The sequence below is a fragment of the Cydia pomonella genome, chromosome 23 (genome assembly GCF_033807575.1).
Source record: "Cydia pomonella isolate Wapato2018A chromosome 23, ilCydPomo1, whole genome shotgun sequence".
Classification (NCBI taxonomy): Eukaryota; Metazoa; Arthropoda; class Insecta; order Lepidoptera; family Tortricidae; genus Cydia; species Cydia pomonella.
In genome coordinates, this window is record NC_084725.1 from 1,636,384 (window position 1) to 1,660,134 (window position 23,751).

General features: G+C 36.5%; 2 protein-coding genes across 7 annotated transcripts in view; one reads left to right on the forward strand and one right to left on the reverse strand.

Annotated features, from left to right (window-relative positions):
• Positions 1 to 5,516, forward strand: part of LOC133530814 (microtubule-associated serine/threonine-protein kinase 3) — a 131,766-nt gene extending 126,250 nt beyond the window's left edge. The window contains exon 36 of the mRNA XM_061868887.1: positions 527 to 5,516. Within this exon, the coding sequence (XP_061724871.1) occupies positions 527 to 670 (144 nt within the window). The 3' untranslated portion in view covers positions 671 to 5,516. The remainder of the gene's footprint in view (positions 1 to 526) is intronic.
• A 1,055-nt stretch (positions 5,517 to 6,571) lies between these two features.
• LOC133530810 (uncharacterized) overlaps positions 6,572 to 23,751 on the reverse strand; it is a 116,790-nt gene continuing 99,610 nt past the window's right edge. For 2 of the 6 annotated variants that reach the window (XM_061868874.1, XM_061868875.1), the window contains 9 exons: positions 21,926 to 22,025; positions 19,058 to 19,442; positions 18,581 to 18,711; positions 17,635 to 17,843; positions 16,915 to 17,049; positions 15,704 to 15,886; positions 13,399 to 13,599; positions 11,772 to 11,843; positions 6,572 to 9,794 (listed from right to left, as the gene is read on the reverse strand). In XM_061868874.1, the coding sequence (XP_061724858.1) occupies positions 9,388 to 9,794; positions 11,772 to 11,843; positions 13,399 to 13,599; positions 15,704 to 15,886; positions 16,915 to 17,049; positions 17,635 to 17,843; positions 18,581 to 18,711; positions 19,058 to 19,442; positions 21,926 to 22,025 (1,823 nt within the window). In that variant the 3' untranslated portion in view covers positions 6,572 to 9,387. Of the gene's footprint in view, positions 9,795 to 11,579; positions 11,844 to 13,398; positions 13,600 to 15,703; positions 15,887 to 16,914; positions 17,050 to 17,634; positions 17,844 to 18,580; positions 18,712 to 19,057; positions 19,443 to 21,925; positions 22,026 to 23,751 lie in introns of those variants that run through there. The other 4 variants (XM_061868877.1, XM_061868878.1, XM_061868876.1 and 1 more) reach the window with 4 other exon arrangements.

Consider the following 23,751-nt stretch of genomic DNA (forward strand, 5'->3'; position numbering starts at 1 on the left):
CACAGGACAGTGACGAAGAAGCCCAGCAGGAAGGCCAACAAGGCCAGTAGGAAAAAGATAAGTTCTGCCTTATAGCCTGTATGGAGGTGGAACGCCGTTCAACCGTCATGGGCCGCAACACTCCTCCTTTTGGCTATTTTCGGCTCCGTTGGGCTCAGCATTGCTCCGAGCAATTATTAGGGTTGGCACAACTTGACGTCCCTATACGTGCACGACCATAGATAACATAATGACTTGAATTTTGACAACCCTAAATGGCCGAAAGGGATAGTGCCATACATTAGAAAGGGACAGCATAATTCGTCCCTGAATCGCTGTCAAACTTCGGTTTTGTTGGAAGGGTCATTTCTGTTCGGTAGTACTATTATTTATTCCGTGATTCCGGGGGACACAATCGATACAAAAACTGGACTAAATATTTATAGAAATATTTGCTTGTGTATGTATTAGGCGACAATAAGTATTTTGGCGATAAAATCTTGTATCAAGTATATATTTTTTAAACAATCTTTTTTTTTTCGTTCAGGGCGGCAACACCCCCACCCAGCAGCAGCCACCAAGTAAACTGAGCGAAGCGGGAGGTTCCACTGAGAAGGTCCCCGAGAGCTCCGAAGACTCCAAGAGGAAGGGCCGGGGCCGCGCCTCCAGCTCCTCCTCGCAGGAGAAGTAAGGACCTGCTGGACTATGTGTCGTGGTTACCACACATGGACGCTTCTATCTCCGCTTACCAGTGGCATAGTACCTAATCTAGCCGTGGGCGAAGTCACATCTGAAAAGCTCTTTTGTTTCTATGTGTGTTCCCAAGATAATAAGCGGCGCTTCGCCCTCGCCTAGCTTCGCCACTGCGGCTTATCAGTTGCATTCACGTTTACGATCTGTATAAACATCTGTTTACCCATATGGGTAAGTTGTGGAAATTTTCCAAAAAGTTCGAAATTTTCTCGGATGTTTTTACAAGAAATAAAGGAATATTCCAATTTGGAAATGGGATTTCGATCTTCATATAAAAATTCGAAACACCGCTGTGAAAATTTTTTGGAATATTTCCATCGGTACATTAGTGTGATTATACATTAGAAACATGATTTATAATTATTTATAGACATTGAGAATTGTGTCGAATATAACTGATTTTTGTGGCTCGATGCAAATAAGCGACCATGTGTGGCGACCGCGATTTACATACGCTTCCTAACCCTATGGGCCACCCCACACTTCTTGGGCGTCGGCGTCTAGTCGGCGCTATGGAAAATGGCGTCGCTGCGCAGTTGCGCCAACGTTGCGTCGAGCAGCTGCCATAGAGTTAGACGCCGACGCTCGGGAGACCCTATACTCTGTATCTTTAGGTATTGAAATAAAAATAAACAAAATCTATCCTCAAATGGCTTCTTAAGCCAGTAGAGGCTAGATGAAAACATTATGTGATCAAATAATGTAGGTTAAAGTCAGGTCGTTCAGTGACAGATCCAGGCGGTTTTTGGTATTTGGTTGGTTAACCAATAAATGTTATAACTACTCGAAAATTTACAAATTGTTTGTTTACTTTTATTTAAATACTTAAAGATACAGAGTAAGATCTAAGTTGAGTCTATGATCGCCAAAACGTGACCTGACGCGCGGCTACGACAGGCGGCGTTCTAACATTGCATAGTCTGGTAGGTAACCCGTGGTCACCTGACGCTTCAAACGAATTCTATTTATTTAGTATAGAACCGAGTGATGTGATTTTATGCTATTATAATGAGTGGAAGAACGTTAGACATAAGCTACGAGAGATAAGTCTTTATTGTAGAATGTTTGCCGATGGCGTTTAACTTCGGTGTCGTGTTGACGTACAGTTAAAAATATAAAAATATAACAAAAAAATCGCTGTAAGCTTCCTTTAGACTGTGTATAGCTTTAGTCATTTTAATGTAAAATTTGTTCTCACGTTTTTATTCAGCCGCTTTTCCAGTATTACAAAGTTGAGGCGTAAACAAATCTTTATTAGTATTTTTATTGAAAAGGGCAAGTTTTAGAGTCGCGGGGACGGGTTCAAAGTTTGCTTGTTTGTTCCTAGTAGAATAATTTAACCTAACGAAATATGAGCTAAATTGATAATACCAACCTTAAGTCGTGGACCATAAGAACTAAATTCACTCGTCCATAGCCCATCCCCATTGACTAAATCGTTTTAATCTCATGTTAGCGTTTAGTTTTTGCAAGTATGTTTTCTTAGATTAGTGAATATTGTGATATATTTTTAAATCGCCCTAGAATTTTTGAACTTGCAATATTATTAGTTAGTTAAGCATGCCCATACTTTTCTCTTAACTAGTTTTTTGTTTTGACGTGTTTTTCATTTTTCTTTTTATTTTATTGTTTTTGTCGTGTTTATTGTTTTTTTTACAAAGTTCACATGAATTAGTATGCCTTGAGAGCTTTTTTTGTAAATAAGGTAACCGTGACAGACAGAGACAAGTAATAACCATTTACAGTAAATATGGGGCTACTTTATAGCACTAGTGCGAGAAGTAGCATATTACGTTACTGTGTCGAACATTTAAAGGGCCATATGTACTGTAAAACGTTGTACGATACATGTGCGAATAGGTAATTCGCAACTCGTGTCGATTTAAAACACTCCCTTCGGTCGTGTTTTAATTTATCGCCACTCGTTTCGAATTTCCTATTTTTCGCACTTGTATCGTAATGTACTATTTTATTTTAATAATTGCAAAAACATCGATAAATAGTGCCATAGAGTCGAACCTTCTTTTCACTATTCTGTTCACTGTTCTTTTAAGATTACTTACGTATCCCTTAATTTACCTTCGTATCTAATACAATCTTTGAAAGAAGGTTCCATAATCGTCTTCCGAATATAGATACTTGTAAACGATTATCGATAAAATCTGGTGTTTCTACTTTCGTTGCTCTAAGTGCGCATAGGCAGTTTTAGTCTTTGGTCATAATCGGATCTCTCACTCTATTCGATATGTGGAACAGAGACAGTAAATTGTCAGCGCATTTAGAGATATATTTGTTGATTCACCTGTTACGATCAAAATACGAACGATTAATTTAGAAATATAAAGCCGTTATTCTAAATAACACTAATGACGTCTAAATTAGTATAGAAATATCACTAATTCACCTTAACATTCCATTTAACAGAAACTATTTTTAATAATTTTACTTTGTGTAAAATTGTATAGTTGCGCGTCAAGTTACTTGTGCATTCTTGATGGTATGCAAAAATGTACAAGTGATTTTGTTCATTTCATCGATATATTATTATTTTAACTCAAGTGTGTTGCGGACATAGTTGAAGATACAACCGGTAACTTCACAGATCTTGTACAATTAAAATAAAGCAACGAAACAAGACGTAACATTTTATCAGTAAATAAATGGGGTAAATGGCCAAAAAAAAAAAAAAGTTTCTGGTATAATGCTGCAGAATCAGAACTTACTTAAAATTAAAAAAAAAAAAACTTTTGTTTTTAACAAAGCTCATGACGTGACGTTTTTTGATTTTATTAATTGCTAAAATATTACTTTTTTCATACTTTTTTTTATAAGGTTACCCTAGTAATGAAGTCTATCTGTTATAAAAGAAATTATCTTGTATCGTTATGCCTCAGCTGATTTTCTTATTCAAATATTTGTTAAACTAGTTTAAAAATATTTCGGTCTTAATGCTGTTGTATTAAATGACGATAAGTTAAATTCTAAACGTTAAATAGTTTAACAATATATGTTTAAAAATAAATACTTTTACCAGCTCTTAAAGGTTTTAAAAGTCTTTTTTTTTCCTTTGGTTTTTTTAAGGTAAAGGGGTATTAAAATAATTTTAGGAAATATTGATTATATTTAATACTCCTATAATGGTAACATGTTTGTAAAAACGCTATGAATTTATGTTTTCATAATTTAAAACACAGTTTGTTTCACTCAAATATATTTGGCATGTTATTTTTTAGACTAATGACGCAATGGAGCGTTCTATGCATGTCGTACATTCGATGTCAACCTAAAAAAGATCTTATAACAACGGAATAGGGTGCAAAACGTACACATATGTTTAACTTCGCTTAAGAATATCTGTTGTATAGTTTAGAAACTTTATTCGTCAGTAGAAAAAGGCGTCAAATTCAAAGTGTGTATGGAAGTTGACAATCGCCAATGAATTATTTAAACATTTTCTATCGCCTTTTTCTATTGACAAAATTGGTTTGCGACTGAACGAACCCACCCATTTATTTCGCGCAAGTTAAAGGTATATTTGATACCGTAACGTGATAATATGAAATACACATTCGTAAACGTTAATTTTCTCTCAGCATATTTAAAATAAGTAAAATTGTTGAACTCCAGATGTTTATTTTGGCATTTTAAAACTAGTCACCATAAAACGCTTCAGTGTGTCTTGTAGTACGATTTAATGTAGGAATAATTTCCTAGCAATACTCATTGATGAAATTGTTTTAATGTTTTCGTGCATGGTAGTACAGGGTAATTGTATATTTGCCCAATTATTGTTTTTGCTCGTTGAGAGACCAATAATAACAATGAATTTTGTGTAGATTTATTTGAGAATAAATAATTGATTTCGGGACCACGGCTTTAAAAAAGTTATGTTGTATTGATGTTGACACTATGTTTCAGTGTTTAATAATGTGAGACCTTTTACTTAATTGTCAGTCTGATACTCTAGTGGTGTAATTATAGATACGTTTGATGCGCTGCCCGTCTTTCTTTGTATACTGAGCTTCTCAACTGATTGTGGTCAACCCTTTATGTTGGCGTACAGTCAGCCAAGAATATGGTTTACCACATTTCGACTCTATTACTTGACAAATAGAGTCGAAAAGTGGTAAACCACTTTTTTGGCTGACCGTACTAACCCTAGCCTATAAGGATCACCTAGGTCATGTTGAATGATCATCAAAATATAAATAATATTGCCGTAGTCGATACAATCAAAATTAACCATACGTTAAATTACATTTGCGCCAATGGCATAAATTAATAAAAACATTAAAATTACTTAGCATTTTCTAGTTTATACAGAAAGCATACTTAATTTTAAATGTACTGGCTAGTATGATGAGTATTTTTTAGCACTTGCAAATTATGACATTATTATGTTCAGTTTGTTTTATAGATTTGTTCAGAAATTGAGTTGATGGCTGGTTGAAGTTAGGTCGGTGGCAGACGAAATTAAAGATGACTTCAAGTATCGTCCGCGACCTGCCTTAAAAGGTTTAGTGTAGTATTATTTCATGTCTTTGAAAATCGGATAGATTCATTTACAATATTATCAATATTTGAAATTGTGATGTAAGTGTCAGATATTGTCAGTTTTATTGATGTCGGTATTGTATTAAACTTGTGTAGAGTACTGCGTTATCTTGGCGTAAAATGAATGTGATTTGTATAATAAGGTTTCTTATAGGAAGCGTCCGAGTTATTTTCTCTAGACTAATCGGTGTATGAATTGATATGAAAATGAAATAAAGTCATGAATTAACTGTTTCTAGTTTTATATTTAAATTCCCGACTCCTTGCCTTGCATTGCTTGTCTATAGCCCCATTTAGATGTAATGAAAGGTAGAGGCAAGGAACAAAATCTCCATATACCGAAAGGTGTCCGACAAAAAACCATAGATAGGTGGCGCTACAATACCTAGAATACTTGAGAAGAAAATCTAATCATAGCGCACTTCACTCCGTCAATAACGCGTAGGTTCTTAGCTACTCTAGCGCTACTCTGGAGATATTTGGAACTATTATTTATAGCTGACAGCTGGATACTTTTGCAACAATTCTGTTAAGGAGTTTCTGTTCCTTGCCTCTACCTTCCATATTTAGATGGTTCAAGAATATTCGATACATTGCTAACTACAGCGTTACAGATGTAGTGAATAATTCTTTCCCATCGTATTTTCACGATACACCAACGTGTCTTGCTATTTCAGTCAGTCTCGATACAAAAAGTACTGAGGTTGATCGAAGTAACGTGACAAATACCAACGATTTCGAGAAAATACGATGGGAAAGTATTATTCAATACATCTGCACTTATGAATTCGGTCGATTGACCAAAAACTGGAATGTAGGTAACGAAAACGCATGCAAGATATCCCGTGTAAATTGGGCATAAGTAAGAAGGTTCAAAATGTGTCTATAAATTTTATACAGTGTATTAGGACCTGTTTCACAATATCCAAGTATTGGATAACAAATAAATTAACTGCCATATAAAACTTCCCGTAAAACTTAGCTCTTTATCTACCAGTTAAGCTTATTCGAAGATAGTGAAACGCCAACGATGACTTTATTCGTCGTATAAGTGGCAAGTAGCATATCCAGGACTTTACTTGGAGATTGTGAAACAGGCCCTTAGGGCCGGTACAGACGGACTGCAACTCGACTGCAACTTGTATGGGAACTGCATGCCGACTGCACTCCAACTGCAACGTCGACGTGCAGTTCCCATACAAGTTGCAGTCGAGTTGCAGTCCGTCTGTACCGGCCCTTAGGGCAGGGCTTTGTCTGTTTATTGTATCCGAATAAATATGCAACATAATTTCAAATTTTTATTTAGGTATTTAGGTGTTCATTTTGAAGTAACAACTGAAAATAAACACGCTATACAAACCAGTAGCAAAGCTATCATTCATTACCAACTATGGAGTCTACATACGGCAGGGCTCATATGGTATAATTTTAATCAAGACATTATTTTTGAATTTTTGCTAAATTATATAAAATGATACTGTCTTTACATTCATACAATAAATAACAAGTGTTTTTGCCTGAAGGAATGGGATGATAATTCAAAGAGTTTGTGCGTGAAAAAAATAACAATCATAAAATAGGAACTTACAAACAATTAACAACTGACATATTCTGAAAGGTATTATTATTAAATAATGTATTAAATACATTACACACCTAACATTACAATCGTTTAGCCTTATAATAACATAACGTTACCAGCTGAAAGAAATGCATGGATGGATGTTAGATGGACTTTTAGGAACTTAAATATTGCAAACTTAAATATATAAAGACGCCATTTTTATAATTTTTCATCGTATCGTAGGTTATCTGGATGGCATGAAAAGTATTAATAAGTTTTTGTTATTCCAATTCATTGGATAAAACAATGACTAGGATGATAACTTATAGAAGTCGTAAAAAAACGGACTTTAGTTGTTACAATTTAATGTATGGCGTCTTAAATTTCTATTTAAATCAATCAATTATTCAAATTATCAACAAACAAATATTTTTACCCTGTCTATGGAATGTAAGGAATAACAAAATTAGTCTATTCATTTTTAACATCAATTTGTCAATTTTATATTAAGAATAAAATTAAGAAAAAGAACATTGTCTGTTATAACGGTTGATTTCGACTAAGACCAGCCGAATTTCGCTCGGACTCTCTTTATAATGTTGTCGTCGGGGGTCAGTTTCCAATCGAAACCTTTTGGCTGTTCTTCCTCTTGCGACTGAGTCTCGAACATGTCTCGCGAGCAGTTCCTTTGCCGTTTCTTCTCACAAGACTTATCCTCACACTCAAACCTCTTGTTCTGGCCGACTTCTCGGGGCGTTTTCCAAACGTCTGTCTCCTTTTTAACGAGCGGTTTCTGTGGTGATATATACGAAAATAAAGGACTAGAGGACTTTTCTCTTTTCTCCTCCGGTATTTCGAGAAAAGAGAAAGTAAAATCGCTGGCTTCTAGCTCTTCCCTCACGTAAGACACGCGACGGCGATTGATGGATTCATCCAACAGGCCTAGATTACGCTCGCGTTGATTGCAGTTCAGGCGATTCTGACTCTTCTTTATAACTGTTATAAAGTCGTAATACCTCTCAACGTTGCCTGCGCACTTGTAGCAGATGGTCGTGAGCGGATCTGTGTCTTCTATAACAATTTTCATAGTCGCTAGGATTTTTTCCACTATGTGGGTTTTCCTGGCATAGGTGCCGAATAGGGACACATTAAAATCGCTTTCAGTTAAACAGAGACGGCAGGAATTTCGTGTAAATCTCGATATATCCATCTTTAGTTACTTTTTATCACACTAAATTATATTTAATTATGTTAATGTTACGTATTTGCGTAAATGTCCTTTGAGTAGGAAAGCAAAAACTAAATAGTCCACAAAGTTTTTTTTTTACTGATACGCGCTTCGCGCCAAGTAGTGAAGTGCTGCGATTGGCTGATTAGGTTTGTTCGGATTCAAGGTGGCAAAAAATAGGATAATACACATGAAAATCTATTTAAAATGAAAATTTTAAAATTGCCAAAAAATACTATGTTAATTGGGTTGGACGGTTTAGTTGTGCTAACATCGACGTAAATAAATACAATTTTGAATCATCTGCGATTTTAGGTTAAGTACCTACCTAATACGACTCGACTCTTTCCCCGTAGAATGTAACTTAGCATGTTAACGTAATAATGATTTATTTATTAAATTTTATTTCGGGATTAGCCATTTTATATAAAATTTTATACTTACATACATATGATATACCTATTTATACGGTTTATACCTACATACAATGTAGAAAATAAACTTAACAAAATAATCGATTGTGTCACCGAATGAAATAATTCATAAATATTTAAGAAATCCAGATATACTTAAAATACTTAAATATTGTTTCTAAATGAGATATCAGTGAATAGAACATATATTGATATATAGATAAAACATGCTTATGTCTTTATAGGCAGTGATTTAAACTGAATGAGATAAATGTATAGGGATCTTGCGGAATGTAAGTGCGAAGTGGCTTTACGTGAAATATCCTATCACGATTTCAATATTTTAGACAGTAAATCATACTTAAATCAACGTTATTCAATATTCAACGCTACTATCACAAGCCACCACACTCCTATTAAATAGACTGTGATTCTTCATAACATTAAATAAATATTAAAAATACATACGTATTACAGTCGTTATAAAGCGAAGCATTATCTTAATCGTAACAGTTTTTAAATACTGCATTTTCATTATTTGTTCCTACATTTCTGTCCAATGTTCAATATTGCATATCTAGTTGTCTCTTTAATATTTAGCTCAGATTTTAGTTCACATTAGGTACAAAACAATCCAGACAATATTCTCGGACATTCCAGACTTTCTTTTCCAGGTGGGTCCGTTCAAGTAAATTTACCTCCAATAAGCTTTTCAGCTTCACCAGACCATAGACAATTCTTACTTAGTCCTGCCAACAAGATCTTGTAATAATACAAAGAACAGAGAACTGTCTCATTACGAACTAGCCCAATAAAATGACTCGACCAACCAGAATTGGTCTAAAGCCGTTAACACTTCTCAATCCAATATTGAACTCGAACAAGTCATGATCAATCTACACGTTGTCTTCCTCTTTCTTTCCCCAGAACTTGTCGAATCTCGTGCGGGCTCTGTCTAGCACCTCGGCGGCGGTCAGTCCGTCCGTCGGCCCGTCGTTCACTACAGTGGTGTCGACCACTCCCGGAGCGACTTGAGTCGCTTCAGTCGACTTCTTCACGACTTCTTTAAAGTCCTGAACGGGAGTTTCGGGGGTCAGCTGATTGCTGTTAACCCCGTTGACTCCGTTGACCCCGTTAACACCATTCAGTTTGTTCATGTCGAGGGCTTTAGTTTCGTCGATTGGGGTGAGGCTGACGGGGGTGGTGGGGGTTTTGTCGGTGCGCTTGCTGAGGCTATTCGGTGAGTCGCTCTTCTTCAGCGAGCGAATGGGCGACATCTGCTGATGGTGGATTGGAGCGATTTCTGAAAGTATTTAATCCGATATTTAGTTAAGTGTTTAAGACGAAGCTAGAAGAGGAAGTTCCAAATGAGAATACTTTATTATACCTAGGTACTTAAGAAAGAAGCTGGCTTTACTCATTTTAATCTATACATTTGAGACTTTAGATCATTGATATAGTTTACGTATAAAATATAGAAGCACATCAATATCTGATCTGATTTGAAACTTCCTATATACTCGTAAGCACATATATAAATATATTGAACAACATCTATTTTTATTACACAATAACCTAGCGATTCTTTGAGTCAACATTAATGTTCTACCTATATTTGGTGCTTATATAAATACTTACTTGTCCACATCATAGGTACATTATGTGGCACAGTACTTATGTGTCTACTGATATAGATAACATATGGAATTAAATTATTATAATATTAAATAGACCTATGTTACTTCAATCAAAACTCCGAATTATCTAGGAAGATAATCCGTTGCAAGTCAAAAAAGAAATTTATACAACATGCGTCTCTCAGGGAGAACCAGAATCAGAAATATTAAGAACAGTCCTTTTTAGTAATTTCTTAGTAACATACATGCAAGCTAATTACTATAATGATACTATAGGCTTATGAAATGAAATTAGCTCCAAAAAATCTAAAGTAACATATTTTTACCATTTTACTTATACCATTGGAAAGAGACGGACCCAATCCTCCTATGGAAGCCTAAGGACTTGAAACCATGTAAGATCCTTTCACATAATTTTTAAAGTAGATGATTATGACTATAGTTCATTCGCATTGAAAATGAAGTAAAATAATCAATGTCCGACGACCTGGCGTGGCGATGCTCGTAACCAATCAAATCGTTCCTAATTAGAACGTACGCCTTTAACTGGTCACTGTCAACTTGACTTTCTATTTGATTGGTTACGGGCGTGGCTAGGCCGGCGGACGATAATGATTTTACTGCATTCTTAAGGCATACGACCTATAATTAATTTCTGGATGTAGGTAACGATGTAATAAAAAAGATGCCAATTGCGGAATAGGTAGTAGCGGAATCTGAACATATATTGTGACAAAGTACGGATATAACAATAACTTGTACAACAAATTAGCCTTCTCATTGGGGTTTAGAAAATTAAATAATCAGTAGATATCTTAGTCTTGTTCTTCCTCTCTAACTAGCATCTTCCTGATAACTATGACTAGCAAAGAACTATTAAATCAAGTCAGTAGACGAACGACCTAAGTTATACTAGTTATATAGACTAAAAACAAACTATTTATATGACTCAGTTGACTGAAAAAGTATTTAATGAAGAATGTTAAACACGAATGACTCTGAATTGACTCAATTCAATAGCCAGGGCAGGCAACATGCAAAGTAAACTGACGTCATAGATGTTCAATTGGATCCTCAATGCGTTTATCTGTGAACAGAAAAATGACAAGCATTCTATCCTTTATCGTCCTTTATAACTTCAGAATAGAACGTTTGCCAGATCCTGCAATTCTAGTAGATGAGCATAAAAAATCACCAACAAATGTTTTCTTCTAAGTACAAAAATATGAGTACGACACTAATTTGGAACAACCAGACCAGAATGTCAGTTTCTTTTAAGGGATCACAGATATACGATTGCTAATTGAGCACCTGAGAGCCAAAGATGAATCGTTAAGTGCCATACAAGTGAAGTGCACGCAAACATCGAAACAGACACACACACGGACAAGTGGATACATACGTGTTCGACGCCTCAGCAGAGCACGGATAAATGAATAAAAGCATTTCAATTATTGGATTAACACAATTTAATCATGAACTATCGAATAAATATAATTATATAAAACAGATTATAGTTTTCTGGTGTCGATCGTGTGTGGTGCTTATGTGGCAGTGATCTCGTGACTTTGTCTGAGAGTTCACTGTCGCATGGTCTGTCACACTGTGTGGCGATGACTAGGCGATGGCGGTGGTCGGCGTACCTTGGGGCTTGGGTCCGTCTTCTGCCACCGACGCGCCCTTAAACTCTGAGCTAGGGCGCTTTACGGTCTCATCTGAAATGTGGTGAGCGAGTTGTATGGCCGGTGACGTGAAACGTGAGTAAAGTTACGTTCTATGTCCACAAAACAAAATGGCGTTTGTTTTTTTAATTTGCACAACGTGTCTATGGCCGAATTTTCGCGCAACGTTCTGTGACAGATGTCAAGATGGTTGAGATTTTTTTAACCTCTGGCAGCCCACAATACATGAAAAATTGCCAGTAAAATTTGTATCAAAGGTACTACAAATTAAAACTTTTAATTTAATTACCTAGAGGTAACTAGTATAATAGTTAGGACGTGGGACGATAGAGGTGAAGTTTAAAGTTAGATTGTTTTGTGGATATAAGATAAAATCAAATGCTTAATAAGATGATCTGAAATTAAACAATGTGATGTCATTCGAAATGGATGATGCTGTTTAATGAGTTTTGTGTTCTAAATACGAATGATCGTGTGTCTTGAATTAAACTGGTGTGTGTGGCAAGCTCTACCGGTATGCTAGTGTTGCTATACTTTACTAATCACACATCATACAATGAATGATAGTTTTTACCTGGCTAATTTTAATTAAAAAAAATCAATAAAAAAATGTTTCACTTATTTTAGAGTTGGTACTGAGTTTTTCAATCAATGAATCGTCATAGAGATCCATTTGTGAAATATTATTAAGAAAAAAAATAGTACCTAAGTAAACATCTCTCTGTTTCACGAATCAACGAGATTCGATAAGACAAAACATGGTAAAGAATTAAAAATATAATATAATTTAAAAACGAATAAAATTAATGTGTAATGGCATGGTTGTCTCTTCTTTATTCTTGTCTATTGAATGACTTATTTTACCTACATTATGGGCTAACGACTTGATTTAAACTACTTTATTATACCTATCTGTAAAGAGTATCTTCTTCGTAAATAAAAAAAAAGTCTTATAAATCTAAGGTCTATTAAAGTAAGTACCTATTTATAGGTGAAAATTAAAGGTCTTAGGAAAGAACAAAAACTTGTTACTTACATGTTCGTTAAAAGAATAGCATTTGTATTCTCCTTATAACAATCGTAATTTTCTATACTTAAAGATGAAAAAGCGTAAGTATTAAAAATAGGTATAATAGGTTTAAACAACTTATATCGTCTACTAATTAACAAATTAATTATATCATGTACATTCTGCAAAACCGCCACCAAAATGAAGTGAGAAAAAGATACTCTTTTGTACAGAATTAATCGAAGTATGTGAAACTTTTTTTACGTAAGTAATTTTAAGTTAGGTTACAAAACACCGCTGATCTATAGACATAAATTGTATAACAGTCTCAAAAGGCTAAGCGCAATATTCTTAATAAGGATTCTCTTGCTTTACTTTAAAAAAAAAACAGTCAAAAACAGTCAGCTGCAGAGATAGTTGACCCGACCTGCGAACAAATTTCTATACAGGGGTGTCAGTTATCTATGCAGCTGACTGTACACGCTTAGTCTATCTTTATAACGGTTATAGAACGGTCGTAAAATCAGTTTCACGTCTAACTACACTTGCCACCTAGCACCCTTAGAAGGCCTAACTCACCGCTCTTCACGTTCTGGGTGACCGTAAACGTTTTCCCAGTGTCGAGGGGTACGGTCCAGTTGACTGGATCCGGTGACCGCATGTTCATCTGCTCGGGAGACTTCACCCGGGTGGGCTCGGGCGGGGATTTGACGACCGGGGAGTCGTCGAAGAAGTGGTCCTTGGCGACGGACGCGCTGCGGTGCGCGGGAATGTCGTCGTCTGGAAGAGTCGGCGGTAACGTCGGTTATGCAGCGCTTATAAGGCTCTTATATAACTTGATTGGGAGCTACGGGATATGTGATAGTAATTGTTGTGTAATTTCAAAGGGATGTGTTCACGTTAGGTGAATTTGGGGATTGCAACAAGAAGTCAATACCTAAGTACTTGAACATGTGATGTTGAGATACAAGTATATTTTTAATTACATATAAGATCAGGTAGTCTATGTGTTTGAACGGCGGTATTGGGTGATATTGCATATGTAAATATCGTAGGTTTTTAAATCGTAAAAAAATACATGAAGAAGAAAACAAATAAATCAACGGCAATCGTTAAAAAAAAACATGTTCTAAAGATACAGATTGAAAAGTGTTTAATTGCAGGTTTCTAATTCTAACACTTATGTCACTGTGTACCTATTGATAAATCAGGATGATATATTTACTTTAAATGGTGTATTTGTAAGTATAAACTACTCTATGTGCCCCTAAATGCACATGAATTTGGCACCCTGATTTATTTGAGATAGGTACCTACCTAATAAACAAAACACGTCGCATGCAAAAAAAACAATACCATTTGTCTTTATTAAATATTTGTGAATAAAATAAATCATTATATCAGTACCAGATTTGGCTGGTTATTGTAGTAACCAGCCATTAATGTAGTTTGAATCAAACTGCAAGTTCCTTTTGCTGGTACCATAATAATTACTAATGAAAAGACTCGGACAAAATGCTCAAAAGTTTGAAAGATCCTTATTATTTTTTTATTCAAGATTTGAATCGAAAAGTATTTTTATATCTCTAGACATCTGCATCTATATACTTATACCCTTTAAATATAATTACGGTTAATATTTACCCCAGGTATACCTAAATCTACGGTGACGGTGCTCGGGGTGTGACACACGGACGAACAAACATTACGACTCTTATATAACGCTTGCTCAACTTTTATTCAGGGAATTTGTACCTTATGTCTTTAAGTTCAATTATGAAGTTTACTTGGCGCCTAACGCTTTAGTTACAGGCAAAGATGAACTTCATAATCATATCACATAAGTTGTAAAAGATCTTATAGAGTTAGACCAAGATAACACTGCAGCGATTATAATAGCACAGACTGTGCAAGTGTTATTTTAAACATTCAATTTCTATGAAATTATGACGCAAAAATAATAATTGCACAGTCTGTGCTATCAAAATCGCTGGAGCGTTATATTGGTTTAACTCTACAGGCTGTATAACACATACTAATTTGTATAAGGTCATAAAAGGTCTTATAAGGCTGTAATCAGCCTAATTTAAATGTACCGGTATTAGTATAAATTCACAATACGCCTTTATTTAAACTTTGTAATAAAGGTTATATATGTCCGTATATAATTGCTTTGGTAAGGTTCAATTTCCATAATCACTAAGAAGAGCTCACGTTACATGAGAATCAGTCACACGGAGTGAAGCCATTCCCAATCGGTGCTGTGACCGACGTTGCGTTGACGCAGACTTGATATCTCGAGAATTTTGAAACCAAGCAACAACAAGCAACAGTCATGCTAAAGCATCAAATCAAGAGAACAAGGCATGGAATAAGATGCGAGGCTTAGGAAGTAGACAGAATAAAGTCTTACTTAAGTAGAACTTTCAAAATAAATACACGCCTCCGTATTCACCAGTTCATTCCAAACTCATGTCAAAATGCAGGTGTTTCAATAGATGTCTTTATTTAGTCAATTTTTATGCTGAAGCAAAACTTAAACTAAATCAAGTAGAATAATCCAGAAGCATAAAAAGTGTTAGCATCCTTCTTTTTATTGTTTCGTCTTGTAAAAGTAATACATACTTAATATTAAAAGTGCACTCGTTTCTGAATAATCTTTTTCACTCCACAAGTATCTCGCAGAGGATAGGTGAGGATTGGCGTATTTTTGGAAACTGATGACATCTTTTGAAACACCAACTTTTGGAATTCAGTCTATCGTAAAAGTCCGATCGTTTGTCGGGCTCAAATCTTTCATGACACAGAAAACAAAAAAAAAACAGTACAAAAGCCGGATCCACACAAGAGAGCGTCGACGCAACAGTCACAGGTTGGTACGCACCCAATTTAATGCCAACTTTCGAAACGCTCCGACTGCGGCGTCCCCGGCCCGGCGTTCCTGTAGCCCCATTGACCCCATTGACCCCCACTGTGATCCCATTGATGGGCTTAGGCGGCGCTGACGGCGACCGTCCGCCCCTCGAAGACCTAACTCTACTACTAGCCCCTCTACTCAACGGCAAACCTACAGAAGAAATTTCTACTGAACATGTTTTGCATAATGAGAATTGGCTCTAGGTTCTATTTATGAGATGTGGAAGATCATAGTTAATAGCTAGCTCAATTATTAGAAATTATTTCATGGATTTCTAAGGGGGTAGTTGGCAGTTACATAGGGGTCTGGCAATTGCAAAAAGTTCTACAGCAACAAAATAGAAAAAGTATTGATAAAATACGATTTATGTTATCTGTTTTCCTGTTTGTTACTATAAAACTTTTCATGGCCAGGCCAGATGAATGTTAATAATTAAATTTATGTAGAGCTATATTCTCATTATATAGACATAGGATAGGGTACAAGCATCAGGCAGGAGCACAACATTTGTAATTTTTCTATACACTGAAGAAGTTTCAAGTCATTCTCTATGATAAATAGACAAGTAATGTTAGCTAGATTGACAAACTTCTAAAAGTATGATCAATTAATTTTATTTAAAGAATGGAGGTGTTGATGGTTTCTGATTATCAAGGCCGAGGCCATTGATCACCAGAGACAGAAGGAGTGATTAACACATAATAATTAGGATTTACTTAAATACATTGTATTTCAGCTCTGGTCTGGTTATTATATTTAGTTTGCAGCTCAAATTTGTTTTGGCTGAAATTTTTATAAGAGTCAGGAGATCTAGACACTCAGGAAAATAGTCTATATAACTTTGTTCATGATTATGCAGTCATCGGTCGTAAATAAATGTGAACTTATGTTATCAGATTTCAGGACAATCAGTTCGGCTGCATTCGCCTTGCACACTCTTAAGAGGCGGATGCGATCGACTTCGTACAGATATTGTATATATGTGGTCAGCTTGTAGGGGTTATCATATCTCTAAGTAGTTTCGCCTGGCATTTTCTGCTTTCTTACGAATTAGAGCGACAGGGAATAAACAGATACGACTGTCGCTCTCAGCAGAAAGTGCCCGACAGCAGGCTACAATAGGAAGGGACAGGACCAGGGACCTCTATACACGTGTAGGCATAAGCAAGCAAGTTTACCAGTAGGCTTGGCCGGGCGCGGCGCATCGTGTCCGTTGGTGACGGCGACGTGGCGCGCGGGCGCGGGCGCCGGGTCGGCGGAGCGCGGGCGCCGGCGCGGCGAGCGGAACTCGCGCGGCTCGCCGGCCGCCGGCCCTGGAGTCACAGAACTTCAAATTAAGTTGCGTTCAGATTGCGAATGCACCCGTCTGCTGTCTTTAGGTTTGTAAAATTTGCGAACTTCTCTCGTACAAATTGTAATAAAGCGCTGAGCGTGCTATACGCAAGCCATTTGCAAATGGAAATGGTACTCTAGTAGCGTAATTGCGCGATCTTGAATTATCTGCTAAAACTAGAACCCTTTTCTTTTATTTCAGAAACAAAATCCCGACTATAATTAATCAACTGAATAAAGAAACATAAGTGTTTACCGCTAGTTTAAGCAGTTTTACTACGAGTGGCCACCACGCAGATGACTTATCCTTCTCCAGGATCTTTAGTTCTCAATCAGCATGTATTCAAAGGTTTAATTCCCAGAACTCATTTTGGGAATAAAACAGTTGTAAAAACTCTTTTACAGCTTTTGTGCTGATTAAATTGTAAAAAAATACTCATTATCGTCATTTACGTATAAAAATTATAAAATACTTAATATAACATATCCAATACCCATAGTACTTTAGAAGACTACTATCCTGATCTTTTCGGTAGAGTCGATAAAAAGTAAGTAGGTATTCTTACCATCCTGGGCAGCCCCCTCATCGAAGCTGTGCCCCTGCAGTTTTTTCCTCTGTTTCTGCGGCGAGGTCTTATGCGGCGAGCGCTCCAGCGCCTTGGTCTCCTGCAGCTTGGCGTGAATGGACTGGTGCGGAGCCGAGCGGAACGAGCGGTACTTCTTGGGCGAGTGGTTCTTTGAGTCCTTGCCATCTTTCTCGTCTCTTGGCAAAGCCCTGAGGATTGAATGGGATGAAATATTTCGATATAATGGTTGCCTTTTATAGCTCAAGGCTGTTTATCAGTTTGATTTGGAATAGTGAACCCCGGGACTAAAATTTGAGTTGCCGCTTGAGGTCAAAGTCAAGATCAAGAATAGTCATATAATGTTGGACCTATTTAAATAATATGAGAAGTGTACAAGCATTTATTGATCCTTCTACACTTTCGGATTTTAATATCAGTTATGTTAATGGCATAATCAACTGCTACGAAAATTCCACGATCATGGAAAATATATTTAATCTAAGTAAAGTTTTTTTGCCATGCTTATATTGATTATGTCGACCTATTTCCTTGTATTTTAGTTTATGGTCATATACATTGCTTATAAAGGTGCTATAAGGTAATAATAAGACTCAAGGCTGATGATAAACTAAGCTACATGGCATGTGAATGGGCTCCTTGCAATAAGCCATCCTTAGCTTTATATCAGCCTTATTGCAAACTTAAAAATATAAGCGTATCCGGTTTGAAGGACCAGAAGCAACAATATAGCATATAACATAGTATAGACATAGGATTCACTCTCATTATTGGTAGAAATCCAATTGTAAGTATGCATTTGCTTAAAACTCACTACTTAAATCTTCGTCTTAACTCTTCACGACATTATACAATTTATTTGACTTCTATACAACCCTTATCCGACTTTTACTTATGGTCCTCCGTTGTCATTCAGTGCATCACTTACTTGTGATTGGTGGAAGCGAGTGATAGGGCCGATAGGGAGGACCGGCGGGAAACCTGGTACCAGAGCTCGATTTGCTTATTGTATAGCTGTGTGATGTGTTCTGGAGCCAGCTCGGTCCCCCATCCGCGGTACTGTCAAATAATGGCAATATTACAAGCATGAACGACTACTGCGTGATGTCTCAATGGTATGATTGTAACTGAAGTTGCTTTTATTTGAATATTTTCAATTTTGCGTTTACATTATTAGATTGTTTTAAGGCTGCTATTTTATAGGTGCAGGGTGTTCATTTCATGGTTTAAAATACCGTTGGCAGTTGGATAACGAATTAGTTCAGAACAGTTCCCTTATGACGCAATGGAAGTTGTGTTATTTTTCTTTGGATTCTCTCAGAGGATTCTTCGCGTACATCTTGACTGCTTCGCCTTGCCTGGCATTGTGAACGATGAACTGAACATCCCCTGGAGAGTCGCAGACCTTGTACTCGCCGGCGCGCTTGCGGAGGTCCAGCACCTCGCGGTACCAGGAGTCGCCCTGCGCCAGACCGAGCGGCTGCAGGCCGGCGGCGCGCAGCGTGGTGGCGCTGTCCTCGGCGGCCGCGGGAGGGGGCCCCGCGCCCGCCCCCGACCCCGACCCCGCCCCCTTCGCCACCTCGGGCTCCCTCAACATCCTCTCGCTGGCCTCGTCAACCTTTCCTTTTCCCCTGCATTTCGTAAACGTCCCTTTAGACGCCTCGAACACGTACTGAGAGAACGGTCTAAATTTCTTTTTGTACTCGCTTTTGTAACGTTTCCTATTATCTTTGGAACGATCCTCCCCGTTGGATATGAGGGCCGATAGCGCGCTACGGAACGTCGATTTTCTGCAAAATTCCATTTCATGTCTTAGACGCTTGGATTGACTTTACGATGATGATGCGGCAAAAGAAAGAGCTCGCGCCGAGCCAGGTTAGTAAGGAGACATGCTTCAAATAATTGTTAAGCTCGCATGGTGAGGTTAGGATGCCAGTCCTAGAAGAGTCTAAAGGGAGCGCCGGCCGCCCGCCGGGCCCGTGACCGACGCTACGTACGTGTTACAGGTGTTGTTAGGTGATACATCGACATACAATAATCTAACAAAAATTTTGATGAACGTTCACATCGACAAAAGTGCAAGACACAACGATATTGATAAAAAATGTAACTATTAGCTGTCATTCCGGACTAGTGTTAGTAGTACTAAACGGCCTAAAACCGCCACCGTGTCGAGAGTTGTAAGCAAATATCAAAAACGAAATTTAGACTTGTTCTGCGGTACCCAGTAACATATTGAGAGAAGGAGATAGGGCAGAACAGTTGGCACGGTGAGCCTCTTATACGATCTTTATAACGCTTGTCACAGAAGCACTGTACACGACTATAGCACTAACGATGCTCGCACTATTGGCTAATATAGCTATTATACGACAACTATAGCACTAAATGGTAGCGATGTGATCGTATTAAAGACTCCCCGCACGCTTGGGTTAGTAAATTAGTACACAAAGCTAGACATATAGAATTGAAAGCTACGGCAGTGATTTTTCTCTTTTTTCTTCACCTGAAAAAGTTTGGGAATTTAAAATATTACTTTTATAAAAGAAAAGATTTTATGTACATAACTTGTTTGGGAAATAGATTAAACTATTTTGAATAAAATATAATACATGAATATGTCCGGATATAAACGGATTTTTAATAAAAAATAGATACTTATATAATGTTTGCGTTATAAGTGTGTTGTGATTTAGGCGTTAATATAATTTTGTGTAAAATTTTGGTAAATTTTGACTCTGGGGTAAGTATGGACCCAGTTGTGAGGTCAAATGTGTTCGATGTGGTTGCGAATAAGCTGCTTTAGCAAAAGCAAAGCTTGTTTGATGGTTTGATATAATACTGAAGAAACGTGGGCAAAATATATAATAAATTGTTTCTTGTAAATTATAAATACTCAATAAGAAATTTAATTTTTGGCATGCACATTACAGAAAATTAAAATAATATTTTTGATATCCAAACTAATATCTAAAACGGCTAACGAATGAAAATATACAAGAAACAATCCAAATATATGACAGATGAAATATAATGAAAGCATATAATATAGAAATAGTATAAGCTGAAACTACGGGTTTAGGAACTTGTGTCACAAATTTTTAGTTCCAAGGTGGTTGTCTACTTCATTATGTGCAAATAAAATGGCGTCATAGTTACACAAATTAATAGTATTCATTTAAAAATAAACTTCCGTTCAATAAGAAGAAAACAGTTGCAACGTATGTAACTTGATGCGATTTTCGTGATTGTTAACGGAGTAGACAATTTTGCCACGCAAGTGAAGGGTTGTTAGTAATAAATAGGAATTATTAAAGTAACTAGAGGGGTCAAATAACAGTAATATAAAATATGATGACATAACCAGGGGTCGTAACCGATATTTAAAATTATTGGAATAGCTTTCTTAAATACAATAATTAATATAATAATTTTTATTTTTTTATTTTAAAATGAGTGTTTAGAACAACAAAAAATGTCGCAGTTACGATGAACCGGAATAATTAACCGGTTAATTGTATTAAGGAAATACCGGTATCCGACCCCTGGCGATAACAATGCATTCTGGTTTGACTATTAATAAATATACATAATAAAATGTATTTGTTTATTTTTAAATAATTAGCGCGGTGACATCCCTTAACTATTAACTTTTCTTATATTAAAATTTACCCACACACTTCTATTCATCTAAAATCCAAATAGGTGTAGAGGCATTTAGTATTACCAGTATTGATATACAAACATACGTAACTATAACATGAATGATCAAGTTGAATACGTAAATTCCTCCTTGATATAAATTAAAAACGGCCCTTTTGTTTTACTTAGTCTAACAAGAGCTATCAGTTACGCTATTTTCAAGCACATTTTTTTGTTTTTTGATGGATTTATACCTTTTTTTATATTAATAGTCACCCAGAATGAAATAATATTTCCATCAGACAACATCAGCTAACCATTGTCACAAATATAGGGGCTTTAGCCAAAAAAAAAAAATCGTTTGTCGACAAGGCCAATCGAAAACTGTCTCCAGTTTGGCGAAACTTGTATACCTAGCCATAAGTATTTTTCTATAAATAATTTAAAAAAAGTATAACGATGACAGATGCGACGAAAAGTCACGGTTATATTATTTTAAATTCGTTAAGCGTTTTCTAGAAACTTGGCTAAGCTCCCAGCGCGCTGCCTCCTCGTAGGGACCTATTTTTCCAGATTAGCTGATGTTGCAGTATTTTCGCCATTAGTTCGTATTTACAACCTGCTGACTGACCTTTGGACCCCGGGCTTCTGTCCGTTCCAGAGATAGTCCTCGATGTAGCGGCCGTCGTGCTCGTCCGCGTTGTTCATCAGCGGCTCGGCTTCTACGTGACCTGGAAGTCGTATAGTGGTCGGGTAAACATCTTGATAGTCAAGGATTTTTTAATAGACAAGTCACAACGTTTGAGAGATAGGAGTTGTGACCCCCGTTTCGGCTCTTACCTGGTCCGGCAAATCTCGCTTGCGGTACAACACGGCAAAGATGCTCCTTTTTGGCACTTTTGGACCAGGTGACAGCTGAAATGCATGGGTCACAATCCAATGTCGGTTAATTTATTGGCTGATGTACATGTATACAAAGACACTAGATGAATTACAGAAGACTTGTAAGTCATAAAAAATAATAATAATGATCTGAAGATCCGTGAGGATAAAATATTCTTCTTAAATCTGATGTTTTACGTCATTCATGTGTTTCTATACGTCTGCATCTACGGGTTTACACTCAAAAAATAATATAAATATTCACCATGTATTTTATATGAGAATCTTAAAAGTATGGAATGGATATTACTTACATAAAAAGTATATTCAGCTTCCTTTAACATTTTCAATGTCAGTACCTATTACGCATTTTTAAAGCATTGAAGACATACAATCACAATACAATAAGTCTGAGCGTCGTCTGAGACTAGTCTGTTACCACGTTCTGTACAACGTAGGTAATACATAGTTTGGCCTCCAGTTTTTTTACAACTATTATATGACTAAACTAAATCGATTCTGAGCCGTTGTTACCTTCTAGAGGTTAATGCCAGTACTTTGATAGATCAAGGCCACACTAAGGCAACTTTTTCTGGATTATTATAATGCTACAGGAAATACGTATTTTTGTAGTAATAATAAGTCATTTTTAGGGTTCCGTAGCCAAATGGCAAAAACCGGAACCCTTATAGATTCGTCATGTCTGTCTGTCTGTCTGTCTGTCCGTTTATGTCACAGACACTTTTTTCCGAAACTATAAGAACTATACAGTTCAAACTTGGTAAGTAGATGTATTCTATGAACCGCATTAAGATTTTCACACAAAAATAGAAGAAAAAAACAAAAAATTTTGGGGGTTCCCCATACTTAGAACTGAAACTCAAATTTTTTTTTTCATCAAACCCATACATACGTGTGGGGTGACTTCTAAAATAAGAGAATGATAAAACTAAAAAAATATATATGATGTAGGGTAACGGCGGCTATTAACGCGGGTATCAAAATCGACGTCTAACACCGCGGTGTTTACAAATACGCATTTTGCAAGCAAACAGATCTATCCCCTAAGAAATAAAGCATACACAAAACAAGCTCATTCATTGGTCTATCGTGCCCATTAGAGTGCATTTGTGTGAGTGTAACAAAAAACTCGCGATTCGTCAGTTTGTGCGACGGCGGCGCAAGAACCGGTTGTTCCATACAGACGCGTGACACCACAGGTAAGTGCACTCCAATCTTACTTAGTGTTTTACGTAATAGTTATGGCAAATAAACTAGTGCAATGCCTTTTAAGAGGTTGTGTATTGTTTTCTACACGATTTTGAATTACTTTTAACTTAGTTTTTGACCCGGAAATACATTTAAAATTGAAAATAAAAAACAGCGGTTATAGGCGCCAATTACTTCTGTGGTAAGTAATTCTGTGGTATGCGACGGTAATAGAAAAAGTGGTAGTTTTGTTATTTACTCTTTAGTTTTGTTACAAATTATCAATTTTATAATTTCTTTTATTTATTCCAATCTTGATCTATTCACGCTATTAAAGAGCTATTTCCGTGGTATGGAAAGTATTTA